The sequence below is a fragment of the Ammospiza nelsoni genome, chromosome 8, assembly GCF_027579445.1.
Source record: "Ammospiza nelsoni isolate bAmmNel1 chromosome 8, bAmmNel1.pri, whole genome shotgun sequence".
NCBI classification, from domain to species: domain Eukaryota; kingdom Metazoa; phylum Chordata; class Aves; order Passeriformes; family Passerellidae; genus Ammospiza; species Ammospiza nelsoni.
Genome location: NC_080640.1, coordinates 18,859,228 through 18,881,625, shown reverse-complemented (window position 1 = coordinate 18,881,625; position 22,398 = coordinate 18,859,228). Strand labels below are relative to the sequence as shown.

The 22,398-nt window shown below is 46.0% G+C and overlaps 3 protein-coding genes across 3 annotated transcripts in view; 2 read left to right on the top strand and 1 right to left on the bottom strand.

Moving 5' to 3' along the window:
- Positions 1-533: 533 nt before the first annotated feature.
- Positions 534-13,217, bottom strand: HIF1AN (hypoxia inducible factor 1 subunit alpha inhibitor). Its single transcript, XM_059477656.1, has 9 exons — positions 13,149-13,217; positions 11,063-11,563; positions 9,874-10,124; positions 8,503-8,651; positions 5,461-5,606; positions 4,869-4,975; positions 4,415-4,478; positions 4,077-4,187; positions 534-2,938 (listed from the first exon to the last, which is right to left on the bottom strand). Exons 1-9 carry the CDS (start codon positions 13,215-13,217, stop codon positions 2,894-2,896), a joined length of 1,443 nt encoding a protein of 480 aa, XP_059333639.1. The 3' UTR covers positions 534-2,893.
- Positions 13,218-13,346: 129 nt separating this feature from the next.
- Positions 13,347-16,000, top strand: NDUFB8 (NADH:ubiquinone oxidoreductase subunit B8). Its single transcript, XM_059477124.1, has 5 exons — positions 13,347-13,476; positions 13,646-13,772; positions 14,361-14,460; positions 14,921-15,076; positions 15,775-16,000. Exons 1-5 carry the CDS (start codon positions 13,377-13,379, stop codon positions 15,865-15,867), a joined length of 576 nt encoding a protein of 191 aa, XP_059333107.1. The 5' UTR covers positions 13,347-13,376; the 3' UTR covers positions 15,868-16,000.
- A 2,042-nt stretch (positions 16,001-18,042) lies between these two features.
- SEC31B (SEC31 homolog B, COPII coat complex component) overlaps positions 18,043-22,398 on the top strand; it is a 34,954-nt gene continuing 30,598 nt past the window's right edge. The window contains exon 1 of the mRNA XM_059477019.1: positions 18,043-18,086. The gene's annotated coding sequence lies outside the window, so the exon portion shown is untranslated. The remainder of the gene's footprint in view (positions 18,087-22,398) is intronic.

Genomic DNA, 22,398 nt, shown 5'->3' with positions numbered 1-22,398 from the left:
CCATTAGTTCAGAATTAGTCAGCGTTTCACCAATGGTTACATTTCAAGATTGCTGTGGAGTTAATATTACTTAAAATAACTTTCGTTTACTAGGTAGAGAGGGCTTCATCTCCCAAGGCTGCTAACATACAGCACAGCTACACACAGGAAGTTTCCCCCCAAAATCTCAAGGACAATTAATTGAGTTCATCAGGCCTGCTTGTGTAGTTTGCTCCATCATCCAGAGTATGGTGACACCATGCAGGTCAGCAGGGAAGGGAATTTTTCCCTGCCCACTAACACTTCTTGTTGACAGGGTACAAGCACACCATCTTATTCCCAGCTTTCCTTTCAGGCTTCTAGAAGTACTATGGTGAAAGATGTGAAGACACATAATAATGCAATTGGTATTGCTGTTTTGAAGGCAGTTCTGGAGACCAACAGCCTTAACCAGTGAAGAACACAAGTGGAGTTGTCAGACTGAAAGGTAGATTTAGACACACGTCCTTATAGAGCTCTTCTACACAGCCAGTCACAAAATAAAAGCCACACCATTCTGTTGTTCAACATTGGTTGTATTTAAGAACTACACTTCAGAAGGTACCATGTGTTTGTCACACCCCACCCCCTGCACACAACACACAGCTTCCCAATACCATGGCAAGGGGCATTGAAAGCACAAGGTGAAAAGGGAAGAGGGAGGGAGTCAGTCCATCAGTGCATTGTAAATGAGCTTTCACAAAGTCAAGTGCAGCAAAACCTGTTCAGACACTTTAAAAGTTAGACCTTTGGCAAATAAAAGAAAAAAAAGGATCCTAAAAGTTCTGTAAGTACCATTCTCTCTCCACACGGGATATGAACTCCCACCCTGAGCTTCAAGAGTTGATGGTGTCTAACAAGCAGTACTGAAGACTACCAAGTGCTGAATAAATAGCACAGAAATGGGATTTAATTTGACCATCTTTCAACAAAGGGCATGTGCCCAAGATTCCTGGGAAGGCCTTGCTTTTGGCCAGTCAGAAGGTTCTTCTCCAGTTGTCCCAAGGCTGAGCATTGATAAGCATCCAGCTGAGTGACCTTAGTCTGGATCTAACCACAGCTCTGGAGAGCCTGCAACATGGCAGTCAGACTACTCAGTGACACACTTTTCTTGAACAAGGACCCTGTAGCTGCCAATTAAACTTCATTTATTCTGACCAATAAAGCAGCCAGAAAACTTGCCTCAGGACCTCCTGTTTCCTCCTGCTTGAGCAGCCTTTCTCTTTTGTGAAAGACAAGCCCAATGCAAGTGGTGCATGCACTATCCCAGCAAAAGATGGGACCTGAGACCAAAGATGGAGCACTTCTCAAGTAGCACGTTACACTTTTATCAGAACCCACATCAGAACAAGCCCAGCACAACAGGGGAAACACTGGAAAGCCTCAACAAAACAAATTCTACGCTTTCTGGGATGAGATACATGGGCTATGAAACAGCTTCTCCCACCTCTAGCTTTTGGAACCCATTACAATCGCATCACAAGTACAAGATCTTTGCACCACCCCCCAAACCAGGGACAGCAGTGCAGCACGCCTCAGGGAATAAAAAGCCAGCTTCCACATGAGCCTAAGGCTTCTGCATGGAAGAGGAGGAGGAGGAGGTAAGCAAAGTTATTTTTCAGAGTGATTACTGAGGACTCAAACAGAGGCTTATCTGGTTCCTGTGCTCTGGTCTTGTCACTTCCCAGTCTGCCATGTCAAGTCCCGGAACACAAAAAGGATCAAGATAAACTTAATCACATTTAAACGCAAAGCCCTGAACTCTTTCACATGACTGTACAAGGAAGAGAACCACACACTGGCATGGATTTAACTGATGGACAGGAGCCACACAAAATCACACAAACGCGCGCACCTGTACGCAGCCACACACACTTGAGTTCTTGCAGTTTCAGTAAAAAGGGCACTTTCCTGTGCTAGTCTCAGGAGCCAGCACCCTGCTGGGGAGAAGTGAGGCTCTGTACCTATCTGACACTGTGTTGTGACAGTTGAGCTCAGCATCCCTTGGAAATTTAATTTAAAAATGTGGCTTAATCATTCATGACTTGGAGAGTGCCCTGGCATTTATGCATCTCCCTTCATAATGCTACATCCCCTTTTAACCATACTGCAGCTTCAAAAGAGCAGGAGAGAAGCCTTCACTCCCCAGAAAAAGCTGTCAGGAAGGAGATTTATCTAGACTCATACAAGACAGATGTTATTTGGACAGCATAGGATTTGGTGCTCACACACTAGATAAATTCATTCTGATCTCTACCCTGTACTACATCCAAAGCATAGATGTCTTAGGTTAAAGGAACTGAATCATTTGTCCAGTTGCTCAATGCACACAGGCCATCTCATATGTTCATTTCCATGAATACAAAAAGGTGCCAGAGTTGAGCAGGGACAGGTCCTCTAACAACAGAGGACTGTGAAACCTAACATTTCCCGCCTTATATCCACTGCTGCCACCAACACACAAACCCAGCCAAGAGGTCCAAACCCCATGAGGCTGAGGAAACAATATTGCTCCTGGTTATCCTCCAAGCTCTTCTTCATATGCCTGAAAATCCTGAAGTAACACATCCAAGTGCCAGAAGCCATGCTCCTTTTTGTGGTAAACAGGGCAGAGGGATGAAAATAAACAAGTTAGTGAGCATGAATCCAGCTTCCAGTAAGTGCAGACTCTTTCTTGGGAGGTTCAGTTAGATGAGAGTGGAGGATGAATAGGGTACTAATGGTTTTGCAGTTCCAGTAGCCCCTTTATTGTAGTGGGGCCAGGACAGGCCAGGAAACCCATCAGTCTGTTAAGTGCTGCGTGCAATACTAGCGCTCAGTATCTTCCATTGCTTGTGAACAAAGCAGCTCCAACATCAGCCAGGGGCACCAGGCATTAGTCATAGCGGCCCTTAATCATCATATTCAACAAGGGACCCACCTGTTCAAAGCAAAAACAGGTCATTAGCCAGGACAGTTACACACAAATGGCAGCACAGAGCCTGCTCCCTCTGCATCACAGAGCCCAAGATACACCTAATCACTTTCAAAGTATTTTCTAGAAAAACACTGGGGCACACATGAACACATTCTCAAAATACCCTACCAAAACTGCAGAGTTCTCTGTCAACACCTGACTTCAGGTGACACCAAAACATTCCATCAGAGTGGAAACATGCCCGAAACATTTTCACTTCCCACCTAACCTTTGTGATTTCTAAGTAGATGCTATTGAAGGGAATCAATAGTCATCATGGGTTGCTCTTTTCAGGGAGAGAAGGAACATTCTCACTCATTGAATCCTCTCTGGTCCCTGGGGTCACTAAGAGGGGGGGCTACAGGTTTTTTTTTTTCAGTCAAGACCACTCTCACATCTCAGGACTTCCTAACCATCGAGGGAAGTTCAGAATGCTATGGCATTAAAATAATCTCAGAGGAGAGGCTAAAGACAAGTTTCTGCACAGTGGTAAGGATTACAGACCATGAAAGCATTTCTATCCTTGACCTGCATTTCCACTTTCAGATGATCAGATCTTCAAAGGCATACTCCTAGTACCTCAGTCTTTTTAGACTTAGTACCTCAGGAGTCTGTGTTTTTTTTGATATACCAGATAGTTAAGAATGCAAAGAATTCAGAGATAAGCAAGAGACATGTTAAAGATGAAGCACATGACTTAATAGAGGAGATTTCTGTTATTTAAGAGACTTGGGTTCAACAGGTGAAACAGTTTCAATTTTTTTTTTTTTTGTATATAATGGGTATCATTGCTGCACAGAAGACTAAGGAGTTTTTGGGAACAACACTTTCCTGGAAGTGCCCAAAGTCAAAGTACACTTTTTTCCCACATACAAGAACAACTGCTTCATTGTTTGTAGGGGTCCTTTCCATAACTGTAATTTTAAGAGCTTGCATTTTTGTAAGGAAATGACCTTCTGAAGACTGCAGGAAGAATCAGCAAAGAGCAATCCTGCTTTCCCACCCTCACTCTGGCACCTACAGAGCCAAGCAGCTGTCATCTCAAGCTCTGCATTATGCCTTAATGATTTCAACAGCCGTGACCACATGGTTCTTTCCATACCTCTTGTGGATTTCCTAAGGCTTCTCCCAGCATCTTCTCAATGTTCCTCATTATTGCCACTTTCTGATGAGCCTTTAAGGGATACTCAATTCTCTTTGGGGTTGGGGCACCCTGAAATATCAAAAAGAGCTCATTTGCATGCTTCCTGTATTGGCAGCTTATTCCACTGTACCCCAGTCACTCAGTTCTTCACACACACAACTCTGAAGAGGAAAAAGTAGCTTCCAGAAGCAAAGGACTTGGTGCCACGAAGTTCTCATATCAACAATGTGTGCCAATACATCTCTACCTGAAAAAATCATCTGAGATGCAGCTATCCAAGCTGTGCTTGTACTCACCTTGTACCAGAAGTTCACAGTGATGGTAATCCCCCCATTCAGGAGAGACTCAATGTGGTGCCACCTGCATGGAAATCACATAAAAAAAAGAAAAGAAACTATTGCTGTAGCTTATAGTGAATACCTTGGATGATGAGTTCAGACAGCACTAGACAAGCCTGGCCCTATACCTCCTGCATCAAGACCTCAAAACTTTTGGAAAGCTCTCCTTACTTAAATATAGATCCTTTTCTCACATGTTAGTGAGTACATGTACAATTAAAGTGGTGTCAGGGGGAATTACTATTCCCATCCAACAGATAGAGGAGTTAGAAGCATACTGGCCCAAGATATCACAGAAAATATCACAGTTGCTGGAGAAGTAAAAACAAAATACTCTTAGGAGCCAACCCAACACTAAGCAGAATACATTTTAAGCCTCTGTTTTTTATCACAGTCCAGCTATCCCTCTTACCAGTACATAGGTATGTACAGCACATCCCCAGGACCCACCACCGTCTCATAGCCAACCACATTCCGGAAGTTTGGAAACTTCTCATAGTCAGGATTGTCAAAGTCGACCTGATAGGAGAAAACATGAAGAAACTCAGAAGAATTTCCTGCAATGACAATCCTCATTATTGGCTCTCAGTGTCAAATCATCCTGGTCTTCCTTACATGGCTTTTACGTTTCCATTTGTATCTTAGCTTTATTGTGAGGTCCTGCAGTACCCTCCAAGTACCATGTAGTTAGGAATCCTGAAATTTGTCTGTCAACAAATCTGTGTTTGACCAGTGATCAATGAAGCAGAACAGAGGAGGTAGCAACTGCAGACCCATTGTGTACCAGTAAGAAGGTTTTTATGGCTCTAGCACTTGTGAGTTGGAACCAGACACAAACAGAAAACCACCAATGCATTCCCCAATGCTGTTGAAAACTGAGCAGAGGTTTTGCAAAAGCTCAGCAAGTATTTTGCAGCTTTAACTCCAGTGCAGCTTCCTCCCACCAAGCATCTTTACAAATGCCCATTTTGGTGTGGAGCAGAGAACAGATCTGCTACTCTCACCTGGCTCTGTCTGTCACATGGGTGGTGCACAGGATAAGGGTAGAGGCATTCAAACTGATCAGGAGGAAACAGGATACACCTCTTGTAACCCTTAATCTGAGCAAAGAAGTTCTGTTGCTCGTCATAATGAGCTGGTGTCACATTCCCTACACAGAGAGAAAAGAAAGTCAAGACACTCTCAGGTATGAAAGAGATGCAAGTTATATTCCTTGCTGAAGACAGAAAATATACTCCCACATATTCAGAAACTAAACAAGGAAAATGACAATAGGAATGTTACAAACACCCTATCATCAGCCTTTATTGAGGAACTGCTACTCCACTTAATTTCCATTCTAAATCCATACTCAGCAACTTATGCTCTACAGGATTAGAATTTCCAGCTTGTTCCAATGAACATCAGATGCTGAATGTTGATAGGGAGCTTTTTCATAAAACACTTCGTTTAAATGACAAGTTGTGGAACAGACTGTCAAAGATTATTAGTCTAGAGAAAAGTGGTAAGATTTAAAAAAAAGTCCCAGAAGTTTTTCAAGAAAACAAGTAAACAATCTCTGTCAATGGAGCTCCCAATAGCAACCGCTCAAGTCTGATTAACAGTGCTTGACTGTTGCCACTGGATCTTAAATTTAATCAAATCTTTAAATACAATGGGCTGTTTTCTACTCCTCACACTGTACTCCTCACAAAAAACTGTTTTTCAGGCTGTTTGCCAATTCAGATATTACTCTCTTGGCCTGCAAGAATTAAGATAACAGTTAACACCATAACTTCATTAAATAGAGCAGCATATATGCTGCTCTAAAGACATTCCTTTTTCTAGCACATGCTGGTTCAAGACAATTCCTTGGTTCTTGTGCTAACCTGTTAATAGAATTTTAGTGACTATATGGCCTGTAAGGAAGTGTTGGTCCACTGATTTTATGTTATGTTCTCAGCTAGTAAAACAAGTGGCAAAGACAAACTACTGTAGGTTAAGTATGACTTGGTGTAAAGGGGAAAAAACCATTCAGGTTGTGTAATTGAACAATTATAATTGGATATGCTGGTGTCAAAGTTTTGACACTGGCACAAGGCCAAATGCCCCCACGAAAATACATTTTCTCTGGTGTCTGCTGTGAGATTTTGACCAGGAATAAACAAAGCAGGCTCCCACTTGAAAAAAAAAAAAAATTATTAACTAAACTACAAAAACAATTACTAAACTACACACAAAAGAAAAGAAAACACAAGGAAAATGAAAACCTCACAAAAACACTCTCCTCCTCCTCCCCCCTAAATTCCCAATACAATACTTCTTCCAAAATCACCAATTCTGGGTCCAGCACCACCCCTTTAGATTGCTCAAACTTTCAGTTCCTCAAGAGGAGAGGGAGTCCTTCCATGTGTCGAGGTGGCCTTTTCCATCCTTGTTCCGGTGCTCTCACCACCGGACAGGGATCAGGACTGCTTCCAGGGTTGTCTTTTTAAGGATGCTTTGTCCAGTTCCAGAAAAGCACAGTATCTCACCTTTGGGACATCTGTCCCCCCCCCATATTTTATATACCCCCTGGGGCCGAGGGGTACCCACACTGAATCTTCTTTGGCTCTAGGACATTTCTCCCCCTCGACTCAGTCTCTGTATCACACGGAAGCATGGCTCTGTCCATGGCTACACAAAAGAGTCCAGCATAAAATGCCACTCCATCTTCTCCATTCTTCCAACATCTCTCACACTCTCTCTCTCTGGTCCAGACCTTCATCACTCGTCTAGGAAGGGTTAATGTTCTGTGAAGTTTTCATTGTCCAAGAAGGGTTAAAAACTCCTCCAAGCGGCTGGACTCCTGGCTGCACCCCCCCCCCCCCCCCACCATCTCCTCAGCCGGGCTGCCTGCTGCCAGCACATGTTTACTGAATTTCAAGGTAACGGCCGCAAACACAGGCTGCACTCTCTCTCTCTGTCTGTCTCCAAGGGGGGGGAACAGGCTGCCCATTGCTTCCCGGCATTTCTTTACTTCTTCCTTCCACCCTTGGGGGGCCAGGCTCTACCTCTCCCGGGCCGGGCCGCATGGCTTTTCCCCTCCCCCCGCCCAGGCAGCAACTGGGCCGGGGGAGAGACCCAACTGCTTCCCGCCGGAAATCCAAAGAGGCCTGCCAGGGGGAGAGCCCTGCTTTTACCCTGTGTTCTCAGAGGTGGATCCGATGCCCAGTGGTTGGGCCAGATGGCAATATTCAAATCTGAGCACTCATTGGCCCTATCTACAGCATCCCAGAAATCCTGTTTCCGGGTCAAACCATGACAGCTGGCCACATTGATTATAGGCTCTCCCACTTCACAGAACAGTGTACATTTCTTCCCCAGTTATTGAGATTACTTTCTAAAAGGATGTTCTTGTCAACAGCCGAGTGGTTCCTCTGCCTTCTAAGGCACTTGCCTCTTAGTCAGGCTCCACATGAATTTGGAATTCTATTCTATCCAAATACTTTTAGAATTTACCCATCTTCAAGTTTCCCACTGTCCTATAGGCTTTCAAGAAAAAAAATCAGGTCTTAATCAAAAGAGAATTCCTCCTCACAGTGTACTAGCTCAAATAAGAAAAAAGGTTTCACGAAATAGTCAGATTTCCTTCTGGGCAGACATTGGACATACTCAGAAAAGCCCAGAAGTCTAACACTGTTCAAGTTGCAAACCTTTCTGCACTTTGAATCTGCAGGCTTTGAGCTTTTTAAATCTACAGTGCCTGAAGCATGCAAACAGTAAACAGATCCCAGGATATGATTAGCAGTTACTAGAAACACAGTGCCACCAGCATCACACAGAGCCTTTCCATGACATTCAGGCATTCAGAGTACATCCCTGGCAAAATACAGACTATTCCTTTCCTTGTTTCTCAAGTTAAGGTGTGACAACAGTCTCCTCCCAGCACAAAGCTTTACTCTACCTCCTCTGAAGGAACACACAGATATAGGGGAAAATCCATTTGAAACACCTTCTGGAACTGAAATACAGAACTGCTGATGCAATCTTCTCCCTTTTTCCTTCAGTCTGAAGAAGGTATTTACCTTCCATGCCAATAAGAAGCAAGTTAGAAGTCAGTTGACCCCAGCCACGTTTCCCTTGCTGCTTGTTAATCCAGTTCCAGTTGAAGCCAAGGAAATCCACTACAATCTTCCTTCCAACTGTGTCATTCAATGTTTGCTGTAGATATAGCCTGAATTGTCAAAGAGAGAAAGCAGGAATCAAATATTAAACTTTGTCATGAGCACAGACATACTGTCTCTTCAGAAAGATTTCAAAACAGAGAAGTACTTCCTAGAGATTCTGTTCTATCACTAGACAGCTTCAACACCCATGGAAGAAAACAGTTTCAAAAAGTCTGCAAACTTTGCTGTAAGGTTTCCCAGTACACAAGAGAACAGATCTTAGTTCAACTTGAACAATTACAAGGGAAAAACATAATTTTAAGGAAGAACAATCCTCTCACAGAGCAGGAGGAGGAAACTCTAAACAGACTGGCCATTATCAAATAAATCCCTAGATGAATGCCACCCCTCTAACTCACCTGCAATATCAGTTATCTCTTCTAGCAGAACTACATGAGGGAAAAAGAGGGCTCAGGAGAGCCTGCACATGTCAGTATCAAGTTACTTAAAGCCATGTTTACATTTAGACATAGAGGATCAGAGGAATCTAACATCTGTACCAAATCACAGTATTGCAGACTGCTGTCTGCAATGCTGGAAGAAAACCCATTTCCAAGAGCAAGGACTGACTTCTCTCTTGGAAAAAGCATACCTAAAGCTGAGAAAGAAGAGAAAGGCACAGATGACAAGTGGGCAGGATTGCTTCCAATTAAGACACAATTAAACATCTGTAATTCCTTTTAGAGGGCTGTGACTGAAAACACTGAGGGTTAAGCTGCTGACAGTTATATTCCATGTCCAGCTGAAGCTCCTCTCAGTGACCCACAGCTCTGTTTGTGGCACAGGCCATCACCCACAATCCACAGCACGTGCACAACCTGGCCTATATTCCCAAAGAGGGTTAGCTCCAGCTGCCTTGGGATTCTGAATGCCACAGCCTATACCTTTACATCAGACAACATGCTTCTCTACCAATACCACTACCTGCCAAAAAAAAAAAGTGAAGCTTAATTCTTTCTCTATACAAACCCTGGCTCACACAGAGGAGGAAAAAATAAATAAATTCCCACAGCCAGTGTGAACAGTTTGTTTGGTTTTACTTTTCTAATAAGGTAACAAGGCTGCTGTCAACTAGAAGCCCTGCAGGAAAAGCAGGATTATTAACAAGAAACAAATAAAAATTCCAAAAAGTTCATGACACTTTAATCATCAACACCCACTGAAGAGAAACTTAGCTCCTACTTAGGTCTGAAGAAATAGAGAAACCTCCACACTCCACTTATCACTTACCTCTCAGCACTCCCTTTTTGTTGTATTTCTTTGAGTCTGTCCACAAACTCGGCAAACTTCATTTCTTCCCTACTTGATTTGGGTTTGAAGTTCTTAAAATTGGCCATTTTTTTCTCATCATAGTACAAAAACTTGTGTGTGCTGGCACTATACACTGAGAAGTCCCCATTGCCAACGTTTTCCTGGAGGTAGTCCAGGTCCCATTTCAGAGCAGGATAAACCAGATTTGTATCTGTTAGCACCACTGGCTCCTGGAGAGAAACAGGAAGTTTATTGATTTAAAGACCTCTTGAACTTAAGAACAAACACATTCATTATTGCACCCACAAAAACTCCCCTTCAAAATGGGGAATTGGAAAAGGCATTTGAAGTAATCATATATTTGTTCTGGGGAGAAAACCAAGCAAGACATGATAGGAAATTCTAAGAAAGTGGTGGCCTGGGGCTACAGTAAGCTCCTGGTAGCAATGGGATGACAGATTGCACTATCTACTTAGCCAGTCTCTATCAGCAAGGTTAGACAAACACTAGCTGGCAACACTTCTGGGCCTGCTTGGTCCTGCCACGTAGCCAGGAGACACAGTAGATTCTGGCTGGTCACTTCCAGCCCCAGCTGTGAAGGGGAAAGTGCCAGCAAAAAGATCCCTCTGAATCCAGAAACAGAACTCATCTCTTTTCTCAGAGGACTGCAAATAACCACCATCAAAAAAACCGACCATCTCTTCTACAGCAAAAAAAGAAGCTCTACAAAAGGAAGACCAAGTACATCGCCTATCTCATACAACAGTAGTAAGCAACCTAACCAAGGCAGCACTGTGTTCCCAAGCTGTGCATACACAACTTCTTGCAGACTTTCCTTAAAACACCCAACTACCGAACCTACCAAAAGGAGACTGAGCTGGTACAGAGCCAGTACGAGAGCCACCACTGCAAAGGACCCTTTACATCTGTGGTCGCTGGCACTTAGAACACAATCAATACGTGCCCAGGGGTTTCTACCACAACTTCCATCCCGACAACAAAGGGCTTAAAACAAACGTTTCCTGCCAATTTCACAACTCAACTGTAGCACCGAAGAAAAATGTCCACAGAGCAGAGAGGAACGGGACAGCGGCTACAGCAGAGCCCGCGCGGTGCCCGGGGCGGACAGGGCCGGGATGAGGCGGTGCCTGCGCCCGGGACCCCTCACCTCGTTCTCGATGAGCTCCTCGGCGCGGGGGTCGCTGTGGCTGAGCCGCGGGATGGGCCGCGTCTCGAACGAGTAGCGGCGGAACTGGGAGTCGCTCCAGCCGGGCCCTGCCGCCACCGCCGGGCCCTCCCGGCAACCCGCGGCGGCCGCCGAGGAGGAGCAGGAGGAAGAGGAGGAGGAGGAGGAAGAAGAAGAGGAAGAGGAGGAAGAGGAGGAGGAAGAGGAGGAGGAGGAGGAGGAGGACGAGGCCGCCGCCATCGCCGCCTCCACCGGAGAGCCCGTCCCAAGGAAGGCGGAAGCGGAAGCTGCGCACCCATGGCAACGCCGGAAGCGGAGGGCAGAGGCGGAGGGCAGAGGACATGGAGAGGGAGGAGAGCGGGGCGGCGGCGGCAGCGCCCCCGGGCGGGCGGAGGCTGCAGGGGATCCGCTGCCCCGGGCCTCGGTCCCTTCCGAGGCTCCCGGGCCCCGCCGGGCGCTGGGAGCGCAGCGGGGCCGGACCCGCTGCAGGAAACAGCAGGATCGGCTCTGCAGCCTCCTGGCCGGGCCCCGGCCGCTCCTTCCCCTGAAAGGCGGCGGAGCGGGCGCCAGCGCTGCCCTCGGTCATTTCCATTGCCCACGGAAACAGCAGCGCCCGCTGACTCTGCCCGGGAAATGCGCTGCGGAGCTCTGCGCCTGAAAACGAGATCCGTAATTAACACTGGCTACAAAAAACAATGTAGCACTGCCTGGTGCAACTAACATCCAGCCTGTGGTGGCGGCTGCATCATTTTAGCAGGATTTCATGAACTGTGTGACTGAAGCTGGAGCCGTTCAATTATCTTCTTGTATGTTTATTAAGTGAGACAAAGTCTACATTTCGCTTTTAATCTGCAAACAGCAAGAATGACGATCACTATTTCCCAAGAACGCACGCCACATTAGGCATCAGCTCTGGAGAAGATTTTGGTGTCTGGCATACAGTGGTTTTCATCTTACACTAGCTGGGATTTGTTCTGCCTGCACAGAACTTTGCCTTCATGAGAATAATACAATTTCCCTTTGTCCTGCCAAAATTTATTAATATACTTAGTTTCTGGGAAAATGAATGTTCTCTTACGTTTTAAATCCTTTTCTGCTGTACAGCTTAACAACATTTTTTACAGTGTATTTGCAAATATATATGGGTGCTTAAGAAACTTGAAACGCAGTTGTGGAAAACTCAAACATAATTCAGAAAATAAATACCCAGTGGTGAAGAGCTGATGTTAGAAACGGCTGACCACAATCCAAGCCTGAGCCCAAGTCAATGGATAGCACTGCCAGTGCTATCCCCACACTGCTGTCCCCACAGCTCGCTGGGCTGCGGAGGTGGGACAGGCTCCAAACGCTGCTCCATGGAAAACAGCAGCAGCATCTGCCCTGGCACGTTGGACTCTGAGTTAATAACTTTATTAGATAACTGAATAACTTCACTGCATACCCATTTGTAAGGGAGTTGGCTGAATTAAGATACCATCCCTAAAATGACATCAGTAGGCCTTTCTTTGGGATAAGTGAAAAGATCCTGTCCTTTATCTGCAACAAAGCCCCCATCTCGGGCATGCTGTATCTCAGACATAGTTTTATGGTTCATCACTATCTTCATTCAATTACTAGGTTTAAAATTAATGTTGTTATTAGAAGGAATGGCTTTAATGACAAACTGTCTGTGATAGTTTTTGAGCTGCAAACTTTATAATGTAAATCGTTATAGAGACATTACCCATTATGGCTGATGTGAATAACTGAAGGAAAATGAGTTCAACTACCACAGAGTTTACATAATGAAGTAAACTGCAAAATCCTTGAATGCTCATATTGATTTTATTTACAATAATACATTGCTTATATTTGAAGAATCACATTGCTAAATTAACATGCCATTTCTGCTGTCCACCTTCTTCTGGCTCCATGGAGATAAGACGATTACATTTGGGTATTGAATTTAATAATATTGATACTGATACAAAGAAGGCGATTTCCATAACGCCGCCGGGCACAGCATCGATCCGATGAAGCATCGATCCGCAGGAGGCTCCCCGTGTCTGGAGGGCAGTTCCTGCCATACATTCCCGTTGCCCCGCTTCAGACGGTGACAGACAAAGCGAAATATCGTAACGCTGCCTTTTTCGTCCATTGCCCCCGTGTCAGTACTGCAGCCGCGGCCGGTCAATTCCTGCCCCGGCGGGGGCCGGTACCGGCACCGGCCCCGAGCCCCTGAGGGCTGGCCCCGCCCCGAGCCCCGCCCCGAGCCCCGCCCTCTGCCTCCCGCGGCCGCGCCTGCGCGCTGGGGGTGATGGCGGCGGGCGCTCTCCGCGGTGTCCTCTGGCCCCGGGCGGCCGCCGGGCTCAGGGCGGCCCGGGCCGCCTTGGCGGCGCCTTCGGGGGCGAGGGCGGGTGAGCGGGAAGGCGAAGGCTGGAGCGAGGGGCCGGCGGCGGGGTCGCGGTGTCTGGGGCGACGGGCCGGTGGTTGCGGGGTCGGGGCGGGAGGGCGGCTTGACCTCCCCGGGCCGGCTGCGGCTGCCGGCGGGGCCCGCGCCCACTGTGCCGCGTTCCTGTCCCGCAGCCTCGGAGATGTCCAAGGACACGATGCCTGGGCCGTATCCGCGGACTCCGGAGGAGCGGGCGGCCGCTGCGAAGAAGTACAACATGCGGGTGGAGGACTATCAGCCCTACCCCGACGATGGCATGGGGTGAGCTGGTGGTGCCGTTGTTCCGCAGCCGGGGCCAGTAGCTCCTGCATTTGTGGGGATGTGCTCGTACCTCCTGGTGAATGCCTGCCTTTGCTCTACTGTGAGCTTACAGCTTTGAAAACCCTTCAGTGTTTTAAAATAGGAACGAATGGAATGAGTTAGAGGCTATGTGAATAAAACACGAAAGACTTCATGAGAGAAACTTGGGAGACTTCATATGCTGTTGTACTGCAAGGCTAAGTGGGAGGAACTGAAAGCCATGTCTAGAATAAAGGTTTCAGGAGATGTTTAAATGTTGAGGAATGCTTTGACATGTGCCAAAATAACTAGGTTTCCGTATTTTGGTTAAGCTTGCATTTTCTTTCATCTAGTAGAGCCCAATAAGGCCAGTTTGGGGAATGCCATTTGTTGTGGTGACTGGTGTCAAGGTAATTATTGTGCTAATTGTTTTAATGAATTTCAAAAATCTATAAAAACAAAGTAGTATTTAATTCTATTTCCTTAGGCCTGTCTTATACTATCTCTTACAAATTATATCTAAATTAGTACAGATTTCTTTATGTTTGGTCTTTTGTTTGTTTCTCATAGGTATGGTGACTATCCCATGCTCCCTAATAAGTCTCAATATGAGAGGGACCCCTGGTACCAGTGGGACCAGCCAGACATGAGATACAACTGGGGAGAGCCGGTAGGAGCATCAGTTCCACTTCTCAAGTTGCTCACCAATGCTACTGTTACTAAATTCTAACCTGCACCTCTTGTTAGAGCTATCTGGTGAATCCTTCGTGTGATTTCATCACCAGTGCTGGTGTGTGTTGCCTGTGCTAGCAGAGACAGTCAGTTCAAGGCAAAGTTAGGCTTTGGCCATCTGAAAATACTGTAAAAGTACTTAAGACAGTTAACATACTACATTTGAGAAGGGAGACTTAACAAACATAACTTTCCCTGCAGGAGTAATTTTATTTGCCTGATAGGACTCAGTATGAGAGTCTGGTTCAGAATTGTTTAGCAAAGAAGCCACCATTTGAATAATGTCCTTTTAGTGCAGCTTCTTGCAGTTTTGTGAATGCTGTAATGTGCTGCTTCCCTTGAGAGAAGCAGCCTGACCACTGTTGGTAAATGTGCAATTGTTTTCCTTTGTTCTTTAGATGCACTGGGATTTTGACATGTACATTCGGAACCGGGCTGATACATCCCCCACTGTCGTTCCCTGGCACACCATGAGCAAACACTTCCTTCTCTTTTTGGGCACAATGCTGATCATGTTTGGTCTTGGAGAAATCTACCCATCCTACAGGCCTGTGGTGAGTGAAACCTGAGGATAAAGGGAGAAAAAGAAGCTGTATTTCTGGTTATTGCCAATGCCCATAAGAGTGGTTTTGCTGAAGATGAGTGATGGGCGTGAATGCAAAACTGCTGCTGGCAGTGGATGGGCCAAGGGATGTCCTGTGGCCTCATCTAGCCTGAGTTCTCTTGGCTGGCCTGGCTCACCTCACAGATGCTGCTTCATAGAGTGCAGTTCCTGTTCACAGGGAACTAATTTGAGCTATGATTCTTACAGTATCCCATCTTTGGTCTAGGTATTCTCCTTCCCTGTGTGCATCTACTCAAGTGAGATGCTTTAACTCTTCTCTTGCCCTGTGTTTTTAATTATATCTCATGAGCTGTATCATTTGGGAAATGTAGTCTTGAAAAATGTGTCTGAATACACAAGCAGCTTTTGCGATATGTTATCCTCATGCTGTGAGATAAAATGTTGATTAAGATTAAAAGCAAGACCGCCTTGATGTTTCTGTTAAAAAAAATAATTTATGCAAGGAACCCTATATTTCTGAATTTACTTTCCTCATACTCTAATATTCTAGCTGAAGCACTTAAGAAATAGAAATTTAGGTCATAGATTACAAGCCTTCATTTGGGTAGGGGTGGGATGGGATGAGACATTTTGCTCTTACCTCTTAATCTGCTTGGTGATTTTGCCACTGTTTGTCTCTCCTTGCAGGGACCGAAGCAATATCCCTTCAATGACCTCTATCTGGAGAGAGGAGGAGACCCCAATAAAGAGCCACCAGCAGTGATACACTATGAAATTTGAAAGTTGTTCAAGTGCTACATTTCCGTCAGTTCTACTGGGGAAGAAATCTTGTCTAGTGTTCACTGGCATATGTTAACACTTGTTCTTCAATGCTCAGCTGCTAACTGCAGTGAAATATATCAATGACACCTACTGTGCTAGTTGTCTTCTGTTGCTTTGAGAAGGCTGAATTATAGCTAATCAAATGGAGTGACCTTTGCCATTTTTCTAAATGCTGTAGCATCTATAGGGCAAAATTATGAGTGCAGACCTAGGACTGCTGGTCATTTATGTGTCCTGTGCACAAACATTCCTCACCTGTGCCTGTTTATGTAGGCAGTACTGTCTGTAACCAAGGCATTTAATGCAGGTGCTGCTGGGAGTTGGAGTGTCACTGTCTACTGTAAAATGACAGGCAGAAACAGATTGGCGAGTGCCAGTCCTTGGGAGTTGTGTACTGTGTCTGCCCTTACTGGGAGTTGACTTTGATCTCTTCCAGGTCTAGATGCCCTCTCAAGTGAAGTTTGCATAACCACTAGGAAGCACTTGTGAGGCACAGAGCCTTGCAGTGTGTAGCTTGAAGCTGACAGCAGAGCTGTGTGGACAGCAGCAGTATGGAAAGGCTAATGAGCAAGTTCAGCTCTGGCCAGATCTGCTTTGATACAAGTGCACAGGTGCCCATAAATGTTCCTTTATGGCTTGAGTTCATCCACCTGGCTTGGAGTTACATCTGACCCATGACATCTGCCTGTTTTACTGCAAACCACTGGTCTTGGACCTCCTATAGCTTCAGCAACAGTTTGCTTGGGAAAGTTATACATACAGTTATATTAAGCTCCTAAATTTCTTCAGCTACACTCTAATGTAAGGTTTTTTTTTTCCTCTTGTTGCTAGAGGAGACAGTACCTTTAGTACTAATTTACAGTGAATCTTCTCTCAACTGTGCTGTGCTATGCCTTAACCCCACTGTTTAGTTGCAGGAGTGGGTGATCACAGAAGGCTGAAGGCTTGGGCCACTCTAGATGTGCTTCCTATAAACTGTGCTCTGCTCTCAGCATCCTGTCACAACTTGTAGTTTTGTGCTGTAAGATAAGCAGGTATATAAGGACAGTGATGCACAGTTTTTCCATCTGTACAGATTTTAAACTCCAAATTCTAAAGAGACTGTTAGCTTGGTTTTTGTGTGGGTTTTTTTTATAAGAATATATGTTTAAGGAAATTACAGGATTGAATGCTAGGACATAGTTTTATTTGCACATGAATATTTATAACTCCTTTGGAGGTGCTGAACAATCAACATTCCTCATAGCTTTTGTCAGCTGTCACCTTCTCATTACAGAAATGCTTGCTTTTAAATTATAATCAGTTATGTTTTATCTCAGAAGGGATTTCAAGTGTTTTTTATGAGCTATGGGACCTTAAAACTGAATTCTGTTTTGCAGGGCAAAACACTCCTTAGGGATACTTGAGTCAAGAATTACCATTCCACAGCACTTCCATGCAGCGCTGTATAAAATGTTATGAGATCTGTAAGAGTCTCAAGTGAAATGAAGGTGATCAGAGCAGTAATAGGAGCTTTGGTGTGTGTGATAGTGTAGCACTTGCATTGAGGCAGGGCTAGGCCCATCCAGCTCATTGTGCAGCGTTCCAGCACTGTTTGCTGCTGCCCGCTTTGGGGACTTCCAGTCCCAGTTTGTTCTAAACAGTAGCTTCATTATGGTTTTCATCCATGGGGACGGCATAATGGGTTGGGCAGATATGGCTCAGAAATCCTAAAAAATGGAGTTTGTAATGGAGGTAATTTTTTTCTTAAAGCAGGACAGATGTACGGGAAGAAGGCCTGGGTCCTTCTGCATAGTTTCCTGGCAATTAAAATACTTTTAGAAAAACACTTTCCTTTCTGCACACCCTCAAGATGCGTTACATGTATAGCTAAGGCTGAGGGGGTATGGCAGCCGCAGCAGAGCCCGGCTCCAGCAGTGTGTCCTTGGCCCCCGGCTGCACCATCCGGTACCGACGGACGGAGCCGATTCCGGTACCCTACCGAGGGGGAAGGAGGCCGGGGGTGTCGGGCCCGGCCGCTGCTGCTGCGGGGCGCCGGGCCGCGCCGTGCCGTGTTCCGGGGCCGGCCCCGCGCAGGCGCGGCGGGGCGGGGCGGGCGGCGCTCTGGGCTCCCCGCGGCCACCGTCGGAGCGCCGGGCTGCGGGAGCGAGCGGCGCGGGAGGCACGGCAGCCAGCCGGTAAGGGCAGCCAGCCGGTAAGGGCCGCCCGCCCCCCGACCCGGCCCGGCCCGGCCCGGCCAGGCCGCGCCCCTCGGACACCGAGCTGGGGCTGGCCCTGCCCCGCCGCGCCCCTGTCCCCCCAGCCCAGGGCTGCTGTGCTGCCCTCCCGTCTCTGTCGAGACTCCGGTCCCGGGGCCCCGTCCTTGCCCCGGGAGCCTCGGCTCCCCTCTCCCGTTTCTCCTCCGCCGGCCGGCGGGCGGGGAGCGGCCGGGGATCTCAGCTGTGTGACCTGGGCCGCGGAGAGGCCTCTGGCGTAGCCCGAAGCCTGTGTGTGACACCCGGTGTCCGAGGTCAATGCTTTCCTCCTAGAGCCCTGCTCTTTTTCACCATCCCACGGGGTAATGCTGTTGTGCAGACCAGCACACCTGGGACGTGTGTGCAGCGCCGTGCAATGGGCAACAGCTTCTGAAACTGCGCAGAGCACAAGAAGTTTCTTTATATACCATTGGAGCTGTCATGGAGGAATGTGCTGAGCCCTGCCCTGCAACAACCCCACCTTGCACACACCAGTGATTAGCTGAGATTAGCTGAGTGTGTCTCTGCCTTCTGTAATCGGGGTTTATAATAAGCACGTACGAGAACAGCCTGGCTGTGGGGAGCTGGGGAGCTGCAGAAGGAGCGTGTCATATCAGGACAGTGCTAAGGGAAGGGGCAGTACAGAGATTTTAAATCAATGCTGGGATGTGGAAACTCTAGGGACAGTTTGTGTCTTAATCATTGTGTCATGGCTGGGGGATGTTTTTCAGGTCTTAGGGTGTCTACTTGTCACCCGGGTGACCTGGGACAAATCTTGTTCTGCCCAAGTTTCACTTTTTTAGCTAAGTGTGGGGAGATCAGCCTATCAGGTCCTTTGTGTGCAGTGCTGGAAGTCCAATATCAGTAGGAACAGAGGGGAATGGTTGGGTGTCCAGTGGCAGGAGGAGGACTGGGAAAGTCAGTGGGAGGGGATTTCTGATTGACAGTATTTGGGTGGTGCAGGAGAGAGAACGCCTCACTAGGGTGCTATCAGGGATAATTATTATGACAGCTTTGAGGGTCAATTAGTACATACAATAACAACCTTGGTCTTATTATAGTGTACTGTAAAGCCATAAGTATTTCAGGTTAGCAAAGGTGAGAAATTTTTGCCTCTGACAGCACTGTTTCCATGGTCTAAAGTAATTTGGGAATTTTCACTGTTTAGCTGCATGCTCTCTATTTCTCAGTGGTGAGGTGTGCTCTGACCTGTCAGGTTTTGCTTTGTTACCCTTTAAGGTCTGTGCAAGAAGCCATGTCTGAGGAAAGCTGTGAGGAATTGCTGCTTCTGTCCACTCCCTTTGGGGCTGAGATTCATTAATATATTAGATCTGTAATCAGATGGATGTCTGTAGAGGAAGGGTGAGGAATTGTCATGATTAATTAATTAGAAGTCCTGAGAAAAGCATGAGCTTTCTTGGAAGTCTTAGATGTTATTTTGAGAGATGACAGCAGGTGGCAACCTCTCCCTAAAAGTTCTACTGTGGAAGGGTTCAATACTTGCAAATTTTTCTCAGGCAGCCAGAAGAGTTTGCTAAAGAAGAGTTTTTTCCTTCTTTAAGAATCATGAGTCCTCTCCTGGGTACAGATATGCCTAGTGTATAGAAGGATCGCTTAATCAGGTTTCTTTTTCCCCTTTGAAACTCAGAGCTCACTGACTTAAGGAGGGGGTGCTGCTGTATCTCTGCAGATCCTCAGCTGCAGTGGAGCCGAACTGCTCAGACGTTCCTAAGAGACAGTGTGATACTGTGATCTTTTAGCTTCTTATGCATCTTCTGGGGGCCTTCTCAAGTCTGTTGGAACCTCTGCTGGTTTGCCTTTAGGGCCAGGGACACAGTGAACCTCTTCAGTACCTATGATCCAGCACTTCTGCAGTTGTTCTATTGACATTGAGCCACTCTAAATGGAGTGTTGTTTGCTTTCCTCCGTTTGCGTGGGTTACCATGACCAAGACACTTTATCTTCACATTCTGTCCTGACTTAAGTTTGTGAAAAGAGAACACTAATGATGCAGTAATTGACTTTATTATGTAAAACGCTCTATTGACAAGCAAAGCCGAACAATTGATCAATACTGTTCTGCACAATTTTTGCAGCTTATCTTTATTTGCACATTAAATGTAAATTATTTCAGCCGTGCAGTTGGTCCAGCACAGAGGTAAGGAGGTGGAGCTTGTACCATTTACCCAACTAAGTTTGTGATAGTTATATTCTTCACTGATTCCTTACCAGTTAATTTCCTATAGGGAGGAGGTCTCTCCAACATTGTCTGGTAATGTTCACAGGGAAGTTGCCTTCTCAAAAGCCAAGAAGCAGTGAGGCCTGAGTGTACAGCCAGCTGCTACAACTGATAGATTGTAACTGGAGGAGGAAGAGGCAAGAAAGGGGCTTGTAAGGAGCACACCAGCTGTCCTGTCCCCCATAGTGGTGGTGTCAGCTAAAGCACTGTGCAATTGACTGTTTCTAGAAGATTCACCTAAGTACTGTGGGTATTTTCACTGGCCTGTGCCAGTGAAGGGAGAAGACCTGGGCAGGGTTTCTGCAGTATTGTGGGAGGCATGAGTAGGTACTGGAACATCTTGAGAGATGCACCACAGAGAGAGTGTGGTACAAGTACCCCACAAAGTGTGTACTGGAAGATTGGAAAGTAAGCTTTAGAGATTTGTTATGGTAATGAGGAGATGACCTTTCCACCTCTATTCATAGGCAGCATGAAGAAATAGTTGCACTTTTTAAAATTGTACAAGAGTTCTGTTCAGATTCTCTTGAGCCTCAACTAAGTTGGGATAAGCTTAATGTGCAAGTAGCAGTTGGCAGTGTGAGCTTTGGGAGATACTGCTGCAGACTAATGCTAAAAAGCATTAAATAGATTCTAGTCAGTCAGCATATCCTAATAGTGCATGGGAGAGACAGAGAGAGAGGGAGAGGATGTCCTTAACTTCTGACTCCTGAGGCAGAAGAAACCCTAAAAAGAGGTGTAGAATTATTAGCTGGGAGGTCCAAGCCCAAGAAGTAATGCTGACCAAACTTCCCCCTTGTGTGGGCCCCGGGAGACCACAGTTTCTCATAAGCCCTGCATCTGAACAGAGGGCCATGTGATGCAGGTTGTGGTTTACACAAACAGTGTCAAGTAACCAGTAACCAGGAGAGGTTAATCACAGCAAACTGACAAGATGCAGAGGGTTTTGCTGTGCTGCCTGCTGACAGTTTTACTTTATTCAGCATGATATCATCTAGGCATACACTTCTGTTTAGCTGAAGTTAAAAGACTGCAGTGCAGCCGAGCTTGAAAAGTTTAGGCAGTGCTCATGAGAGTGACCCCACTAGCCTGTGAATGTGCACACATCATTTGTGATACTTAGAAGGCCTGTTTGTGGTCAGGAATGGAGTGCAGGGTGCTTTCTCCTTGGTAAGAATGGGATCCTACTCAGAACAATAATTATTTGTATTGTATTCAGTTGTCTTTATATTCAGTTTTGCAGCCTCCTACGTGCCTGCTGTTGATGTTTGATTTTCAATTAACCTGCTACATTGTTGCCCAACTAATCTCTCACCAGAGACATGGGGAGATTTGGTTCCCGTTTTACAGGTGTCGCTCAATCTCTCCTGAGTAAATAAAGAGTTGCTGTCAGTGCTGAGATTGAAACCCAGTAGTTACTTGTGGATTACTTCTTCTCACCTTCTGCCATTTTCTAGCTCAAAGAGAAAGTCAAATGATATTTTTTCCTTTTGCTTTTCGGAGGAGCAAGAACAAAGTACATTAACTGAATTGGCACACGATAGCATTGCACTTTGTTTTCTGTTGCCACGTCACTTTTCTGCTTGGAATTTAGCCTGCCCTGAGATTGCTTCTGCTCCCTTTTTGCTTATGTATATACTGACATTAGCTTGTTTGGAGAGAGCAACTAGTGCTAGATCAAAATACATTTGTTTAAATTAATTTCTGCAGCTGATTTAAACCAGCCTGCAGCGAAGACTTGAGTATGTTGATTTAGACCCCCTTCTTTTTTTCTGAAACTCTCCTGTAATTGGGACATATCAAAAAGAGACTTATATATGAAAGAAAATGTGGGGTCAGACAGTGGGATTTTGAGGGGGGTTGGGGCAGGTTTAATGAATTCTCAAATATCCTGGTTTATTCCAGTATTCACTGCCTCAGGAAGTAGCAATTAACTTCACTCTTTTGAGAGCAGGGTGTTCTCATCATGTTTCTGATGTGAATATTTTCACATCAACTGTGTCTCTCTGATCTAAA